Source organism: Cololabis saira, chromosome 3 (assembly GCF_033807715.1).
Source record: "Cololabis saira isolate AMF1-May2022 chromosome 3, fColSai1.1, whole genome shotgun sequence".
NCBI lineage: Eukaryota > Metazoa > Chordata > Actinopteri > Beloniformes > Belonidae > Cololabis > Cololabis saira.
In genome coordinates this window covers 36,703,628-36,721,483 of record NC_084589.1, presented here as the reverse complement: position 1 = coordinate 36,721,483, position 17,856 = coordinate 36,703,628, and the positions used below count along the sequence as shown (strand labels likewise).

General features: G+C 39.9%; 1 protein-coding gene across 1 annotated transcript in view; it reads right to left on the bottom strand.

Moving 5' to 3' along the window:
* Positions 1–7,371: 7,371 nt before the first annotated feature.
* The window catches only part of LOC133440652 (uncharacterized), a 47,962-nt gene continuing 37,477 nt past the window's right edge, over positions 7,372–17,856 (bottom strand). Inside the window, exons 18-23 of the mRNA XM_061717975.1 lie at positions 17,025–17,163; positions 13,003–13,026; positions 11,914–11,961; positions 11,540–11,611; positions 11,368–11,411; positions 7,372–11,271 (exon numbers count right to left, since the gene is read on the bottom strand). Coding sequence (XP_061573959.1) covers positions 11,149–11,271; positions 11,368–11,411; positions 11,540–11,611; positions 11,914–11,961; positions 13,003–13,026; positions 17,025–17,163 — 450 coding nt within the window. The 3' untranslated portion in view covers positions 7,372–11,148. The remainder of the gene's footprint in view (positions 11,272–11,367; positions 11,412–11,539; positions 11,612–11,913; positions 11,962–13,002; positions 13,027–17,024; positions 17,164–17,856) is intronic.

Here is a 17,856-nt window from a genome sequence, read left to right as displayed (position 1 = left end):
ACCAGAAGAACCAGTGGTCCATGGACATTAATATTTGGCCACAAATCCAGTTTCCTGATATTTATATGTATTTAATTTCTACGCCGGGGAAATACACGAAGCAAAGCTTGAAGGCATACAAAAGTCTTGACGCTTGGTCCTACTTCAAGGCAGGATTTGTTGGCGAAATTAAAAGTGATGAGGACACCGAACTTTCTGATTTGACGGTTTAACGTTAGCTGCCCAAAAATCCAACATTACCTGATACAAAATGGGAACCACAAATCCACGTTTCGGTGCCTGGAATCCAGTTTATTACCTTATTAGCTTATTTTTCGGCAGTCTGTAAAACGATAACTCCGATTTCTTGCTAAATCTATGAGTACAGTCGATCGCATAACAGCTATTTCCCATTTTAGATGTTTTCCAGTTGCTCAAACTGAAAGTGTACGCTGCCACTCAGTCTTTCTGCCACTCAGTGGGCGAAACCCACTGTGAAGTCGCATCTGTGACGTCATGCGCATTCCCTCTATATTCAAGGGATAAAGATATAAACATAAGAAATAAAACAAATAAAAGAGTAATGAACTGCTTCAGTCCACGTGTTTCTGGTCCCTGACAAACGTTTATGCTCCAGTAACAGAAATAACATTCATTCATCTCCACAACGTTCCTCGACTCCTCAAACGCCTCCGATCAAAGAGACTGACGTACCAAAAGTCCCGACCTTTCAAACACACCGCTGCCATCGAACCAGCGCTTCTCTGCTTCAGAATGACATCAGCTGTTTAAAAACGTCATTAGTTAAGACTCCAGTGAAATTAAGTGATTATATATATATTAATACAAATATACAATTCTGTTTACATTCCTGTCTTGGTTTTAAAAGTCCAACAAACCTTATGTTTTATAAAGATGGATTATTGCATCTACCTTTCATTCATTACAATGGATTTGAAATAAAACGATCAGGATGTGATCAAAGTGTCAACGAACAACTTCAAGAGGTTTCACCAGAACAAAATAGCTCAAAATTATAAATTTACCCATGATTGTTTATACGTCGATGATTATTTTGCAGCGACTGAAGTCTGGGGAGAGTTACGGCCCTGGAGACGGAGACTGGGTTTCATCTGTTCACAGAATCAGAATCCAGCACACGACAGCTTTTGTTTCAGTTGGTTTCTTCGATGTTTCCAGCTGTTTGGAGCTCGCCGTAAACTCAGTTTTTACATTCATGGTTGCAGGTGTTGGCAACGTCCACCTTCTCCAGAGTTTCCTCCATTTCTGTTGATGTTGTGCAGTTTTTCGTCACCAAGGGAAGGATTGTGGGACGACCTTCTTGTCCTGTGGTCTTCCAGAACTTTAGAGTGTCTTCTTCCTGTTCAGTGTTGACCTGGACATTCCTGAGGTCCATCCCTGCAATACGGTTGGATTGATTGTTCAGTCCAACAAAGACCCTCCTCCAGACATCTCAGTATGTGACATCGACTCCAGACCTTTTACCTGCTTCATTTGTCTTCTAGTAACGAGGGAATGGACCACATCTGGAAAATCGACTGCTTTTCAGTCCTAAGGTTCATAAGGTACTATAGTAAATGCCATATTTAGGTGAAACCTGTTAAAGCTGCTATAGCATCTGTCTATAGTATCTTGATTGCTTCATTTTTAATAAGATGTGGTGGGGGGGGGTGAAGTTAAAACCACATTGAGTGAAGACTTCTGGACCAGACTGTGTTTACTTCTTTTTCCTGAGGTCTTTGATGAGACGTGGTTCTTTCTTCAGAAGGATGGCGTAGAAGAGGTCTTTGCACTCTTTGCCGGCTCTCAGGGGACCAGAGTAGATCTCCCTCATCTTCGCCTCAGTGGTCGGCAGGGCTTTAATCGTATTAAAAGCTTCCTGCTGGATAACATGTTTCTTTTTCAGGAAGTCCAAAATGGGTCCGATGTTGCTCACTCTGGCGATCAACTCGTCGCTGTGTTTGTCCACGAAGTGCTCCTCCTCTGAAGAAGAAGAAGTTTCAGTAAAATGCTAGAAAAATGACTCTCATTCATTAATTAATAATAATAATAATAAAAGAAAGCAAATAATTAAAAAAAACACCAACACCAACACAAAGTCACAGTCTTTGGTGCTGCTTTGGTCTGTAAATATAATTTATCCTCAGTGGGCCCTTCCAACTATTCAAACAAATGTCTAAATAAATAAACAAAACCTGATCAAAAACTCAAAGAGATTAATGCAGAAACAAGTAAACAAAGGGTCAAAATTCCTTTTCAGAGGATATATAACCTCGCACAAAGTTTTATAGAGAAATGCTAAAGACCTAAACAGCAAAGTCATGGATTCATACAGTAAAATAATAAATAATATAATAAATAATACACTTAATATATCTGTAATATAATTAAAAAACTATATCTTAATTATAATTTCAATAAAATAATTTTCCAATTTAAGTCCTCTCCTCAGAGAGCAGGTGAGATGGGAGACGATAAGGGAAGAGGGTTCTGGGGGAAACACCACAAAGCATATACTGCATGCTTATATGTTTGGTAAAATTCAAACAAATGCTTTTTCTCAAGAGTGTGTTCTTAGTACAAGTTTTGGAAAAACACCTAAAGCCGCTGGTAAAAGAAACCAGTCTGCTGTTGATGTCGGAGCAATGGCCGCTGTACGATGTGAAGTCGACCCGGTGTCAGAGCACTGGGTCGTGGGAATAAAGGGGTTGTTGGCACAATAAGAAGTCCACTATGTCTCACATATCGTGTCTCAACTCAAAAACCTCCTTCGAGTTGAGCTTTTGAAGCCTCTTCTTCCTTGTGGTGCACGGCGCCATGTGGCAAATGGGCGGAGCTAATCAAAGTTAGCATTGTAGCTTGCAGAATTAGCTGATGCTAACTTGTGATGCTAATTAATAACAATAATTTACATTCATTCATTCTGTCAGAGCTGATGTGAGGACGAGCAGAGCTGGTGTAGTATAATGTATAATGTTAGTATAATGTCAAGCACTACGCAGCCAAAGTAATGACAGCTAGTCATTGGTTATACCAGCTGCTAATCAAACATTCACAGCCTTAATTGCACATAAATGTGTTGCTTTATATAATACTGCCTGATGTATCACAAACATATTTCATCCTTGCAAAAATGTTATGGATGTAAAGTCTATGAACTATGAAGACAAACCAAAAACCAAAGTCATTGGAGACATTGGAGCCAGCCCCTAGTGGTCAGTAGAGGAACTGCAACTGCTTTACTCCTCCAGTGACTTGAACCTGGAGGTCCCACTAGGTCCGAGCCCATTTGTCATGTTTTATTTTGAAAATTCATGGGCTTCCCTATTAGGCTCGACTGCACTCTGGTTTGGTTGTTTCTAACTAGGGGTCTAACGTGCAGAGTAGATACTTTTTCTGTAACTACTCTGCCAAGGTTCTAAGCGGCTGAGTTGGGCTGTGATGTCATCACACTACAGGCCACCGATTGGTCGGGGGGTTGGAGTCAGACATCTGAGTCAGGATGTGACATCACAGAAAGAGCGACTCTGACGGCTTCTTGTTCATTTTATTCCACCAGCAACGGCAGCACAAAAGTCTCTTTCATGATCCAACTCTGAGATGCAGATGTTCATAAACCTGGTGGCTGAGGAGAGAATTAAAAAGGGATCTCGACGGGCAATAAGGAATGACGAGATCTACCAGGAGCTCTGTCACTTCATAGCTGCTCGCAGCTACCAACGGATTTTTCACCAGCGCAGAGACAAACTAAAAAAATTAAAAAGCGTCGCAACTTTAAGCTTCATTTGGATTACACAATCAAATACGTCACAGCAGCTTCGCTCCAACCTTCCTACTTCTGCTCCAGGTGCTGGATTGTTATGGAAAAAGAAACCAGACCGAGTTGAGTCGAGTAGGTATTAGTGGAAAAGTGTCATAGGGGAGGATGGAGTTGGAGTTGGAGCTGACTGATGTGGAGCAGTAAACGCTTTTATTCAGATGTTGAATCTTAAATGGAAGGGGAGTTGTGTGAGGAGATGGTCTTTATGACCCGGGAACGGGTCTAGCAGAGGGGACGAAGCAGAGCAGCGAGCAGATCAATCACAGTCCAAAGATTTTGGAGATGCCCGTCTGGTGCCACAAAAACCTCCACCACCACCTCCACCAGGAATACTGTATTAACTTACCAGGAGCTGCAGTTCCGACATTGGGGGCTTCACCTGCTGGTTTAACTGTAAAAACACAAGTACATTTATTTACTTATATCAATCTCTCCATTTTGCTCCAATTTTTTTAAAGCTAAAAAATACCATTTTCAATTATCCGACATTAACGTGATGTGCAAACCAATTGATCCATAATGTGCCTAAAGATTAAATTTAATTAAGCATTAAAAAGATAAAATACAAGCACTCACAGAGATGCTCAAGCTGGTTTTAGTGTTTATGATCAATTATCATCATCAAACTAAATTGGATTCATTGGAATTAAACATGATTTAAAATCCGGATTTTCTACCAAATCGTTTCTCACCTTTGGAAGGTCCAGACTTTGGATAGTCACCTGAAAAGAAAATAGAAACATGAAAGTTTCATGTTTGTAATATTAAATATTAAAAAACACAGCTAAACAATAAACAGTAAAATATAAAAAACATTGAAATACTAAATATACTTAATATAACTAAATCAAATATCCACATAGTGTGCTTAAGGATGATTATAAAACACAGAGGCGCTTGCAGTGACAGACAGGGACTGAGCCTGTGATTCTGTGGATTATAAAAGTACAGTGAATGTGAAATTGAGCAGACCTGGAGTGAAAAGTAAAATGTTTGAAGTTTAGATCTTAACATTTCAATTTTTCTACAGTTAAATTATTTGATATTCAGTGTTCTTTTAGTGATTGTAGTTGTGAAGAGAGTTATGTGAGGTATTGGGTGGAAGAACTCATTTTTACAGTCTCTGCAACACAGAACCTGAAGTGAGAGAAAGAAAAGTGTTTCCTACTTTCACCGTAAATATTACGGTGGAAGTATGGGTGTCATGATCAAGGTAATGAAATAAATATATGAAGAAAAAAAAAAACCTGCATACCTGCATTATCTCAAACTCAGTACTTCATATCTTTCTGTTTTTGAGCCGCGTTCATTCATTTGCCGTAACGACTGAAATAGGAGCGCACATGAAATTTAGGAGCGGCTGATTTGACCACGTACAGTAAGTACGAATCACGGCTATGACCGCAGTCTGCAACCGTCAACTACAAAACATAAAGTTAAAATGAAATACACAAAACTGTAAATCTGTAGGTTTTAAACAATGCTCACCTCTTCTGGCAGTGACACTGGTTTCCTCTCTGCAGTAAGAAGAAAAGGAGATTCCGGGATTGCTTGGTCTTTAAAACCCATGTCGACCGTTTTTATGTTTTCGCCACAATTAGCGAGAAAATACACACAGCCCAAGAAAAAAAAGCTAAATTTAGCTTTTATTAAAAACTACTGACAAGCAAATCTGCCCCTAAAAGAAAAGGAAAAGTAATGTCTCCCTCCGATATCCCGGAACGCCCACCCGGATAAGGGTTAATGGCCGGGTTTCCCAGATCAGTTAAGTAGTTCTTAACAGCGAAAGACTTCTTTCAAACCTTCTTAAGGAGCCTGTGAAAGAAAATCGCGTTTCCCAGAGTCGCTCTTAGCTTAAGTATCTCTTTCATTAAGAAGGAAATGAAAGATGCTGCTGACCCAGTCTTTACAACCATCTTAGTGAACAAAGACTCACAGATCCAGCCGCGTCAGGCAAATCAATATCACACCAAGCAATGAGATATTAAAACAATGCAGCCCGCACAAATTTTGATCTATTTTATACTTTAGATTTATATTGTTTAGCATTTATTGGTGACAGCAAAGGGGAAAAAAAAAGAAAAATAAGGAATAACAAGTGTGTTCCTGTATATGCTTTATGCATTACGCACAAATAAAACGATCATCATGAATATCATGTATTTGATAATTTGGCTGCTATACAGCATGTTCTCGCTGCAAATCAACCGTGCCGCTGTGCGCGAAGCAGAACTGTTTATATGAACGCATTCGTGCGTCAGCACTTCAGTCCCCTGGACGTGCTGTCGGACCGGGCTGTCCAGGAAGCCGTGACACCGATCCTCCTGCCCGAGCCCGAGCCCGAGCACCTACATGTGTGATGACAGGGAAGCAGCAGCTGAAGAACGAGATCCTTTGATGAATCGTTCATTACAGTCTCAAATATATAATCAATGGTGTCGGTTTATATTAAAGAATCTTTTTGCCCAGAAGAAAAAAGAGCGAAGACAACGACCCATAACTATTTTCTTCTCTTGAAAAAACCCACCTGCACCGCGGCGTTTAGGATAAAAAGACGCTACAGAGTCGGGATGCAGCAGCATTAGAAGAGCAGGAATACGTGCGAGGCAGAGCTGATCTCCGCAATTAGAAGCCCTCTATAATTGTAAAAAGAATTTCACTTATCACGGGTTCTTTTTGGACCATAACCCCTGCGAAAAACCAGGGATTGCTGTAATTCCACGTCGCGATTTGCGAAACTCGCCTTCTCTTGGCTCTTGACCGTCATGTTTTTGAACGCACACACACGCCCACCACGTTTCCTCCCGGTCTCTGCGTGTGGGGAAAAAAAGCCTCACTGTAGCCAGAAATAACGAAGTAACGCACCGTTTGGATGAAAAAGGGTCATTGAATTATATTTATCATCTTAATTTTTCATTATAACGCACAGGCAGCAGGGAATTAGTGCGTTAGGTAGCAGTGCTGCGTGTGAAAATGCGCTGATAGTGATCGGTGATCGATTTGCCTGGCATCGATTGATTTGGTTTCAGAACCGGACAGCTGCTCCAAAGAGCTTCTGAAAGAGCGAAACTAAAGAACGGTGTTAAGAAGTCATCTGGGAAACACCCGTATCTTAGGGTTCTCTCTTAAGTGAAACCTTCTTTGTACCTCTCTTAAATCCTTAAGAGAGGTCGGATATCAGTTCCGCTCTCTTGGCTTGAAAATAAAGGCTCATGTCGGATCTGCGTGTTTCCCTCAGCAGCCCCATCTAGAGAAAAAACCACCGCACTCGCTACAGGGGCGTAGTGAGCCAGCACAACATCTCACAAACACATACGTATTGCAAAGGAAAGAAAGAGAGAGAAATAAGAAATAAAGAATAGAAAAATAAACATGGTGTGAAAGACAAACTTCTCAATGAATATCAATTATTGATATACATTTCTTCTTTGTGATTAATTTAAGAGACTTAAAAAAATAATCAATTTCAATCAAAAACAGCTTAAATAATGGGGTTTAATTTCGAAATTTACTTTCATGAATATGGAATTTACCTAATAAAATACAGAGGTTGACAAGAAAGCATTTTTTTTTACTCTTTGAATTCAAAATAAGTAATAACATTTTTCCCTTCTATGTTGATTTTATGTTGTTTTGCACAGTATGTAGTTCTCAAGTTCTTTCCAAAATGTACTAGTATATGAGCAACCATATGTGAGTTACACTTTCAGGTTCAGCTTTATGAAACACTATGGTACACACAATAACACAAAATCTTGAAATATATGTTAGATGGATATATGTTATGTAGTATTTTTAAATGAGGTTCTCTGATTTTATTTGTGACACAAAATCTAAAAGGAACAAGACACACCTTATGCCAATTAATATTTACAAAATGAGCATTCCAGAAAAAACTTCCTTTGTGGTTTTACTTTTCCTGAATTATAAAAATATTCTATAACATGTTTATTAGTACATTTTTTACTCAAGATGTCAATACCATTTATATAAAGGGTGTCAACAGCTGTATGTTGCACATTCTGTCTTTTTTAGCTTTTCATTAACTCTACGTAAGTCCATTTCTGATGCTGCTCTCTAAGTGGGCGTTTCTCTATATCTATCTATATAGGTGGAACGGATTGGATAACTAAGCATTGACGAAGGCTCTTCACTTTACACAGTGAAGTCAGGGGAAACCACATGATTTGTGATCATATTTAAGTGAATAATGAAAGGTTATATTATTTATTTAAACTCATATTCGTACATTTGCGTATTGAATTTGTCTGCACTTTTTTATATATATAAAAATAAAATATTATGAGTTATGTTGGGTGCAAATATGGTCTAGACTAGAGGAACCACAGATTAAAATTGTGGCTTTAAAAGGAGAGCACAATATGACCATGAAGTATATAAGAAGAATGGAATTGAATTATCATAAAATGGGAGAAGGAAGGAGGGATAACTATATCGGAGGAAGAATGGACAATGATATGGAGGTATCAGCTCACAGAAGTGGAGGGAGTTTGGATGGAAAAGTCTGATGAGGTATTTTATTACACCCTCCTAGAAGTCTCACTATGATAATAACTCCTATGTCTGCTGGAGAAACTGTGGGAATAAAAATGCAAATCATTACCATGTTTTCTGGGAATGCCCTGTCATAAAGAATTACTGGAAAGAGATACACAAAGCCCTACAGAATATCTTCAAATGTGAAATATCCCTCGGGAGTAAGACCATGTTTTTTGGACACATACATCAGGACTGGCCAAAAAGAGATAAACATTTAATGAATATCCTGCTAGTGGCCTGTAAAAAGACTATTACAAGGAAATGGTTATCACAGGAGAGCCCAACTTTAAAGGTATGGATGGAAATTACAATGGACATTTATAACATGGAGAAGATAACGGCATTTATTAGTTATAAATAGGAGAAATTCACCTTATATTGGGAAAACTGGTTCAACTATGTCACGCTCCATAGGCCTGATTTTATTTTCTCAAGTCAATGATTGTGTTATGTTGAAAAGATGGCTCCCTACTTGTACATACAGTAGTTGTTTTTGGTGGTTTGTCTTTCTTTTCATTGTTTGGACAAAAAACATAAATATTATTCCGACATTTAGGATAGACAACAGATGTAAGATGTATGCATTCATGATGTATCGGATTTGAATGTCTAATGCTGAATGTCAATGAAAAAAAAATTGAAAAAAAAGGGAATTGAATTATCAGCACTTTATTATTAAGGAAAATAAGTGGTTGTATGTAATGGATGGATGGACGGATGATATAATATAATGGAAGAGAAGCTCATGCAGGGCCCATGCCATTGCTTGGGCACAAGCGTGATAGAAGTCGGGGTCTACTATGTCAGACAAGACCTCAGAGGCTCGAGAGGGAGAGAGTTCAAGAAAAAGGGAGGGAGGGACTTGTAGAGGGAGGGAGTTCCACAGAGAGCGAGTCCCATAACCCTTTTCCACCAAACCGGTTCCAGGGCTGGTTCTGGACCAGTTCTGGTTAACACCTCGTTCAACAAGCTGAGAACCGGTTTGTTTTTCCACAGCTCAGGTGTTAAGGGGAGCAACGTCAGTTACGTCGCTGCAAACGTCAGTTACTATTTGTCACAAAGTGCTTTAAAGAATAAAAACAGTTTAGAGCAATAAAATACATAGAATACATGATAGAAAAGAAAAAACATAAAATAACTTAAAACAATGCAGTTTACATAAAAGCCTGTTTGAAAAGGTAGGTTTTTAGTTGGCTTTTAAAAGAGCTCGCAGACTCAATAGATCTAAAAGTTGCAGGCAGAGCATACCAAAATTTAGCGGCCATAACCTTGAAAGCTCGGTCACCACGAGTCTTAAAGGGGACCTATTATGAAAAAGAAACTTTTTCTTGCTTTAACATTATTAAAGTGGTCTCCCCTCAGCCTGCCAACTCAGAGAAGGAGGAAAGCAACCACATTCTGCAGTGTCTGTACAGCCGCCCGGATGATCCATCCAGTGTCATGTGACTTCTAAAAGCCATTCAGATTTTGCTCCTGTTGTGACGTCACGACAGGAGCGATGTGTGAAACCACGGCCACAACTAACTCCGCCGGCCGGAGGTTCCGCCATTTTTTCGTAGCGGTGTATCGCGTCATTCAGGCAGCCAATCAACACAGAGCCTCATTATCATATTCTCCCCGCCCACTCAGAATCCCTCATAGATAATGACGTTAGAGACTGGGATGATAAAGACATGGCTCAGAGGCTGAATTTCTCATTTATTTAGCAAAAACAATCAAAAGCTTGTTTTTGAGACATTCAACGCCCGTTTAAAATAGGTATTAGATGCCATAATAGGTCCCCTTTGAGGCAGGTGTGAGGGATAGCCAGTACGTTCTGCATATTGGATCTGAGCGTCGAGCTGGTGAATACAGTTCCAGTAGGTCAGTTATATCAGGGGGAGCCTGACTATGCAGTGCTCTGTGGGTGAGGGTCAGGATTTTAAACTGTATTCTAAATCAAACTGGGAGGCAGTGAAGAGATTTAAGTATTAATAAAATTTAAGTATAAATAAAATTGTACTTAATTTACTTCCTGTGCTGATGCCTCGGAAACTTAGTTACAGGACTCAACTGAAGTCCTAAGACTTAAAAATCACATTTATTTTAAATGTAAATGTTGTGTTTTAAGCTCACAATAATGTCCAAGGTAAGAATTAATCTGTGGAACACTTAAGACCAGTTAAACAAAATAAATCTTTTTTTACTGTGTTACAAACTTATTAAGAACTTTTAGAGAAGATTTTTTCTTTATTAAAAAAAAACACCTGGGGGATGTGAGCGGTGGCTGCTCTGTCAAAAGAGAACTCTAACAGCCTCTTACCTACCTATATGCCCTGTTTTATCTTGTTTTTTACTCTGCACTGAAAGAGTTCAAATCAAGCCCACTTGGTTGTAAATTAGACGCGTCTTTCCTTACGTGAACATGGAAGAAGATCAATAAACTAAAATGTTTCACGTATCATTTATTCCACAGGCTCACCTGTTTAGAAAGTAGATTTTTTTTTTACAACACTACTTTTAAGATATTTTATTTAGTTTTCTAGCCAAATGAGATTTGAAATGACAACCTTGTCATATATTTGTCTCGTGTTAGCGGGTCTTTGATGCACATGGAACACATTTCCATTTCAGGCTCTCTGCATTGTTGTATTAAAACAATTAATTTCAAATCAGACACTTTTCCAACTTAAAAGAAAAAAATATGTAATAATCCAACATTTCCAGCACCGGTGTGAAACCTGAGTCTGTTCGTTGTGCTTGATTTTATTTTGAAAGGGGATTTCCTGTCATTGTTCACTCTTGAGGCTGGTGATTAGATGTGGTTCTTCTTGCTGGAGGATGGAGTAGAAGATGTCTTTGCTGGTTTTTCCAGCCTTAAGGGGACCGGAGAAAAGCGCCCTCATGCTGTCCTGGATGGTTGGCAAAGTTTGTAGGATATTATATGTTTCTTGCTGGATAACTTTCTTCTTTCTTAACTGGTCCAAAATAGGTCCAATGTTGCTCACCCTCTGGATCAACTTGTCGCTGTGTTTGTCCACAAAGTGCTCCTCTGAGGAAAAAATAAAACAAATCCCTCAAACAACTGAACAGATTTATTGATGGAAGGATTTTCGGCCCACATTTTACTGGCATGATTAGGTCTTGGATCAGTGGCCAGGTGGTCAGGAGAGGGCCTACCTTCATAGCAACTGTAATCCATCGGTGAAAATCCACCAGCTGCACCAGCTGCTTCATCTAAAGCACCAGCAACTGGAACAAAGATGGAGATAAAAAAAGTTGACTGTGCATCTGTTCTTTTTAAATATATAGACATGTTCAACATGGGAACCACTGTTGCTTTTTGCCAATAAAAGAAAAAAGGAAGATGAAAAAAATGAAAGACGAGATTAAAAAGAGACGACTGATACTCAAAATTGACATTTAAATATCTGAACATCAGTGTTTAGCAGCTTGAAACCAGCCTGGACCCCCACTGATGGAAACGGGTCACGATATAAAAGGACTTTGATGAGGACGAGAGGAGACAGCACTCTTAAAACTTCTCAACTCACCATCAGCCATACAAGTTAAGCCTGTTGCTCCACTTGAGGATGCTGCAGCTGGAACAAAAATAAACGTGAATAAAATAAATAGATAGAGCAGTGCAGTGAACTTACAATGATAGGACAGCCATCCACTACTGGGAAGACTGGAAAGCATCAGGTATGTTTTCACCTCTACGATGACAGACTCGGCACGTGTGAAAACCATTCTCTTATTGATGGGCTGCAAAAATTCACTGCTGATCTTGGTATGTGTTTGGCATTGTGTTAAAGGTTGGGTAGGAGAGCTTTTTCTAAAGCATCATTTTTGGTACACCATCAGAAATTCTCCTTAAACCAAAAACAAACTATTAGTGAAATGAGTTCAGGTTAAAAGATAATAAATGTAATCTCTAAAAACCACATCCACTCATCGCGTGTGACTGAACAGAAGTCAGTGGATCGTGATGTCTACAGGTCTTCTTTTACTTCATGATCACACTTGTGCTTGGGCAGTTTGGCTTCTGTAGCACATCATTTATATCAGTGATCATCAGTGTTTTGTGTATTTTAATAAACTTGGTCTAAGTTTGAAACCAACCACTAGTTTTACAAAGAGTTCTGCTTCGCACATTTACCTCTCCCTCTAGTATGTAATTATTTAATTTACCACTATTTTATTTGAATTTTATCCAGACAGGTTGAGCCAATGTCAGAATGACACTCAAAGCATGTTTTAAAACCCCTTCAGGAGCAGAACTTTGTACTAAGCTCTGAACGCGTAAGATAGACGACGATGTTCTTGCATAATGGACAAATAAAACTATGCTTCAATAAAGTACAATCCTTATATCACTGTTGGGGATGAATTGTACTGTAAATACGCCTTAGTTGCAATAATAAATATAAGTCATAGTAAAAACAGATAAACAGGGAGGATGCTCCAAAGTAAAGACGTTAGATGCAAACAGACGGTTATACAGCAGTGGACAAACTTCCCTTTGGGTTTAAATTCAGCCGTGAAACAGCTTCGTTTACTTTTTGGTAAAAAATTTAAACAAGGAAACTTACATTTCTTTTGGTGAAACTCCTTCACACAAACAACTGAACATGTCTCACCTTGTGTACAGCTTTGGTATTCATCTGTGAAGAAACAGAGGACAAAATTATTCTCTTGTGTTTAAAGGTATTGTGACATCATTTTTAACATGCTTTTAACACTATTAAAAGTCTTGGCCAACATCCCTCAAATGTGTCTAAAAGAGTGTAACAAGAAAAACTTCACTCTAGTACTCTTTTCCTGGCTTTTTATTACAGTGTTTTTTTGCCCCGTGAAAAACGCTTCCTTTTTCCCCTTTCCTGTCAATCATTGCCCCGCTCCTCCTCCAAACCTCCTCCAACCAACCGCTACACACTTCTGCCGGCGTCTCCGCACACACGCGCGCACACCGAATCACAAACACCGACACACAGCCCAGACAGGGCGACTACAGCCCGGTGATGAAGTCCAACCGGGACCAGAGGACCGGGACCGCAGCTCCCCGCCAGCAATACGCTCACAGCGGCGTCGGGGGAGCGACAGGCGATGCGAAGCATGCACGGAAAAGCAGCACGGCGAAGCAGACAGTCCACAGCAAACAATCATAAAAATAAAGGCATGCAAGCAGCAGTGTCTCCTTATCTTAAGTCCAGTCAGTGGCCGCGGGTCTTCTTAGCAGTTCTCCTCCGGTGATTAGAACAGAAGAGGCTCTAAACCGCTCCGTGTTAAGCCTGATTTATGGTTCCGCGTTAAATCGACGCAGGGCTTACGCCGTAGGGTTCAGCGTACCTTGCGCGTCGCCGCGTAACCCTACGCCGTAGGCTTTGCGTCGGTGTAACGCGGAACCATAAATCAGCCTTTATGGTGCGCTGGAGATGAGAGGAGGCAGGGAGCTGGGTGGAGGGGGCGGTGATTTAGCGGGCCCTGACGTCACGGCCCGCCACCAAACCAGGTGCGCCGTTTTTGCACAGTTATGCGGAAAATCCCAGAAAGCACACAATACACTGAATGTTAAAAGTTCGTTGTTTTTTGGGTGTAATTGATGTCAAGACACCCAACAAAACACAAAAAATCAAGAAAAATGTGTTTTTCATGTCACAATACCTTTAATAGAAAAACATCACCTTTTACATAAAGCCCCCATATTATGTCATCTTGATCCTTAATTAATTAATCGATTGTAGTGAATGTTACGGACATAATTCACCTTGTTTATTAAGTGTGGTTCTACACACCGTTCATTATTAAATGCAGCATGATGTCCTTCATGCAACTATGGCGGTTCAGAGATCGTGGCCCCTTTAACTGGGGTCATGACGTTGAGCTGCATGCAGTTTTAGCTGCTGGACAGCTCCATTTTGTAGTTTCAGTGTTCTGGTGTTGTTCAATAAACACACGTTTTCAAATGGGAAATTGTCTCCGCGTTTTTCTGCAATTCCCACACGATCTAATTAAATAATACCTTATTAATTGGCAGGTAAAGCTGGTGAACCCTGACCACAGATCACAATATAATCCACAAGACATCATAGTCCATGAGTCTCTTGTCTGACCTCAAGTATAAACCTATCCATCACCATGATAACAAGAAGCAGCTCAGGGCTGATTCTTGATGCAGCCCCACCTCCACCTGACACACTTCTGTTACGCCTACTCCGCACCTCACTGCCTCTCACGCTGCCCTCACACATGTCCTGGACCACTGTGTCATACTTTTCTGCCATATTTGGGTTTATGGCAACCATGCTTACCAGGGTTTGCCTCTGAAATAGTGTGGTACGTGTTATCTAGCAAAACTTCTTCCGCACGTGGGCATTTATAAGTTGTCATACCATCACACTAACTATGCACATTTTTATTCCAGCACTCAAGTTTCTAAGCGTGATCTGTCCAGTGACACTCCTCGTACCTCTGCGGGGGAGAAATTATTTTGGGGGTCTCATTCCTTGGTGGGGTACGGTCAAAGGTGTCAAAGGTATTCACATTCATTACTCAGGTAGAAGTATAGATACTAGAGTTTAAAAATACTCCTGTCGAAGTTGAAGTATCAACTCAAGTATAAAAGTACTGGTTTCAAAACTACTTAAAGTATAAAAGTAAAAGTAATGTAAGGGGGAAAAAGCCATTAAAGACAAAAGCCATTGAAAATGAATGCATCTTAGTATAATGCAAATATTTTAAAGAACCATATATGTGTACTATTGAGCATTCACGTGTTTCAGAGAGCAGAAGATATGATGACTAGTTGCCTATAGGTATTGTAATGGTGCAAAAAGTCAAACTTCAGAGGCATGTTATCATTTATCCTAACCTTTATTGGAATGTACATCCAATTTTAGTTGCAGGAATCTGAGGGCAACGGATGTAAGAACAAAACTGGACAAGAACATCTGTGCCACAACCACAACCAAATTCACTCTATCCGGATGGCGCAATTTAACTGGATAGTTTTTTTTTAAAGGCCAAAATGAAATAGAGTAACGAGGGTGTTTTTAAAATGTAAGGAGTAAAAACTACAGATAATTGCGTGAAAATGTAAGGAGTAAAAGTAAAAAGTCGTCTGAAAAATAATTACTCCAGTGAAGTATAGATAACCAAAATTTCTACTTAAGTAAGGTGATGAAGTATTTGTACTTTGTTACTTGACACCTCTGAGTACGGTTAACTTGGCTTATTGTCTGGATGATGTAGCTCTGGATCTTCAAAATGTCACAGCATTGACCTCTGAGAGTTTCCAAGCTTTCTCAGTTGAACAAAAGGCCCTGTGTAATTATTAATTACATACAGAATAGAATAGCCTTGGATCGAGTCTTGGCGCCCCAGGGGGGTGTTTGTCACATTGTTGGGGAAACGTGTTGCACATACGTCCCAGAAGTTACTGATAACATGACCCATGTAGTATCGCAGGTTAATAATCTCCTACAGGCCCAAAAAGCCGCGACTCGTCAGGAACCTGGGGATTCGATGCGTGGCAGTGGTTAACATCGGGCTCCTGGTATTCTGTGATGCTGAAACTGTGCTTGCCATTTTTACAATAATCTGTGTGATTTGCATTCGGTTCTGCTGTTTAATTCCCTGTGTACGCTCCATGATTATGAGATGAGATTAATGCTCCTTTCACAACGGCTTCATATCTTTTTACTGCCCCAGCAACCTCCCTTCTGGGTATAAACTGACGGGCAAATCCAGTCTGTTCTGAGCACAGCTCAGAAGATGAACTGTGATGTGTTTTTCCAAGTTTTTTTGTTATATTTGTAGTTTAGTGGGTTCTGGGTTTTTTCCCTTAATAAAGGGTTTTACCCATAGAAAGAGTAGTTAGTCTCTAGTAAGTCTTTTACAGACCTCTGTCATTTCTGGGGTCTGATGTTTGGCTTTTCTAGTTGCCAATAGGTGAGTGGTGCTGCATCTTTATAGGGATTCTATTAACTATGAAACACCCTTGAACTCTGTGGTGTAGTAAGTGATTCTTTAAGAAAAAAAAGTGTGGAGTGTGATATTAAAAAAGTGTTTCCCATACTTGATGAAAACAAAACCGCTGAGAGCAGCCGGATGTAGCATTGGCCGACATCAGGTGCAGACTAGTACTCTGCCCAAACAAAGATTAGCGGTGGGCACACCAATGTCTTTTCTACTTGAATGTATCATCCTCTACGCTTCAAAATCAGTACGCTTCCTTTGTTACATCGTCATTCTGGATCGAGGCGCCTGATGTATGTTCTGACCCTTTTTTCATGCAATTTTTTAATTAAATCTACCAAAATCAGAATTATCTCTCAAGTCTAATTCTTGGTAACTTAGACACTCAGATTTCAGTCCAGTTATTCACCTGGTTTGAAAGAGCATGTTAAAGAGGTTTAGCAGGTTTTTCCACAACACTAACCTAAACATATACCGCAAAATCAATGGCAGTTTCACAATTGTAATTATAATTGTAAATTATAGGTTGGAAAGCAGTTTGATAAGAAATACGCAGTGTCAGACCCCACAGACGAGGGTTCTTATCCGTTAAAATTATAGTTCTCTGAGAGCTTTTCAATAATTGTTGTTAGTAGCCTTAAATTATGTTTGTTGTGAGAACTCAAATAACTTCTTGTTGACTGACCTTTTCGAACAACACAGTCCCACACTGGCTGGTGCTCCTTTCTAGGTGAGAGTTTGAGCGTGAAGCCCCCGTCTGGCTTTTCAATGTACACTTCAAAGAAATTCGGCCTCCCTCGTGGATATTCAAACTTTAGTCCCGACTGAAAAATAAACAGGTCAGGGAAAGAGAAACTTCAGCTGCATACTATCAAAATTTGGTAAACCAAAGTTGCAGAAACTACCACACAGCCAGCGTGGAGTCATTTTCACTTGTATATCCGTCTTTTGTTGTCGCTGATAGTTACACGAGTGCAGGAAACGGAAATGTGTGGAAACCCAACTATCACTGATTTTTTCTGAGGACCCTGGGGTATTCACCCCAGGGTCCTCAGAGCTCTGCGTATGTGACATTACTACCCCGCCAGGATATGTCATGGATATAACACTAGTGGTAGCAGTAATATTAGTAGTAGTTGTGGTAGCAGTAGCAGTAGTGGTAATGGTAGTAGAAATAGTAGCATTGGCAATGGTAGTAGTAGTGATAGTGATGGTAGTGGGGGGAATAGTGATAGTAGTAGCAGTATTAGTAGTAGCAGCAGCAGTAGTAGTAGTAGTAGTAGGAGTAGTAGTAGTAGTAGTAGTAGTAGTAGTAGTGGTTATGGTAGTAATAGTGGTAATGTTGGTGGAAGTAGTAGTAGTCCTAGCAGTAGTAGTAGTAGTGATAGTGGTGGTAGTGATATTAGGGGTATTAGTAGTAGTAGTCTTAGTAGTGGTAGTAATAGTAGAGGTGGTAGTGGTAGTGCGATTGTAGAATCAACAATTGCATTTGGGTCAGGCAGGTTCCAGTAATTTTC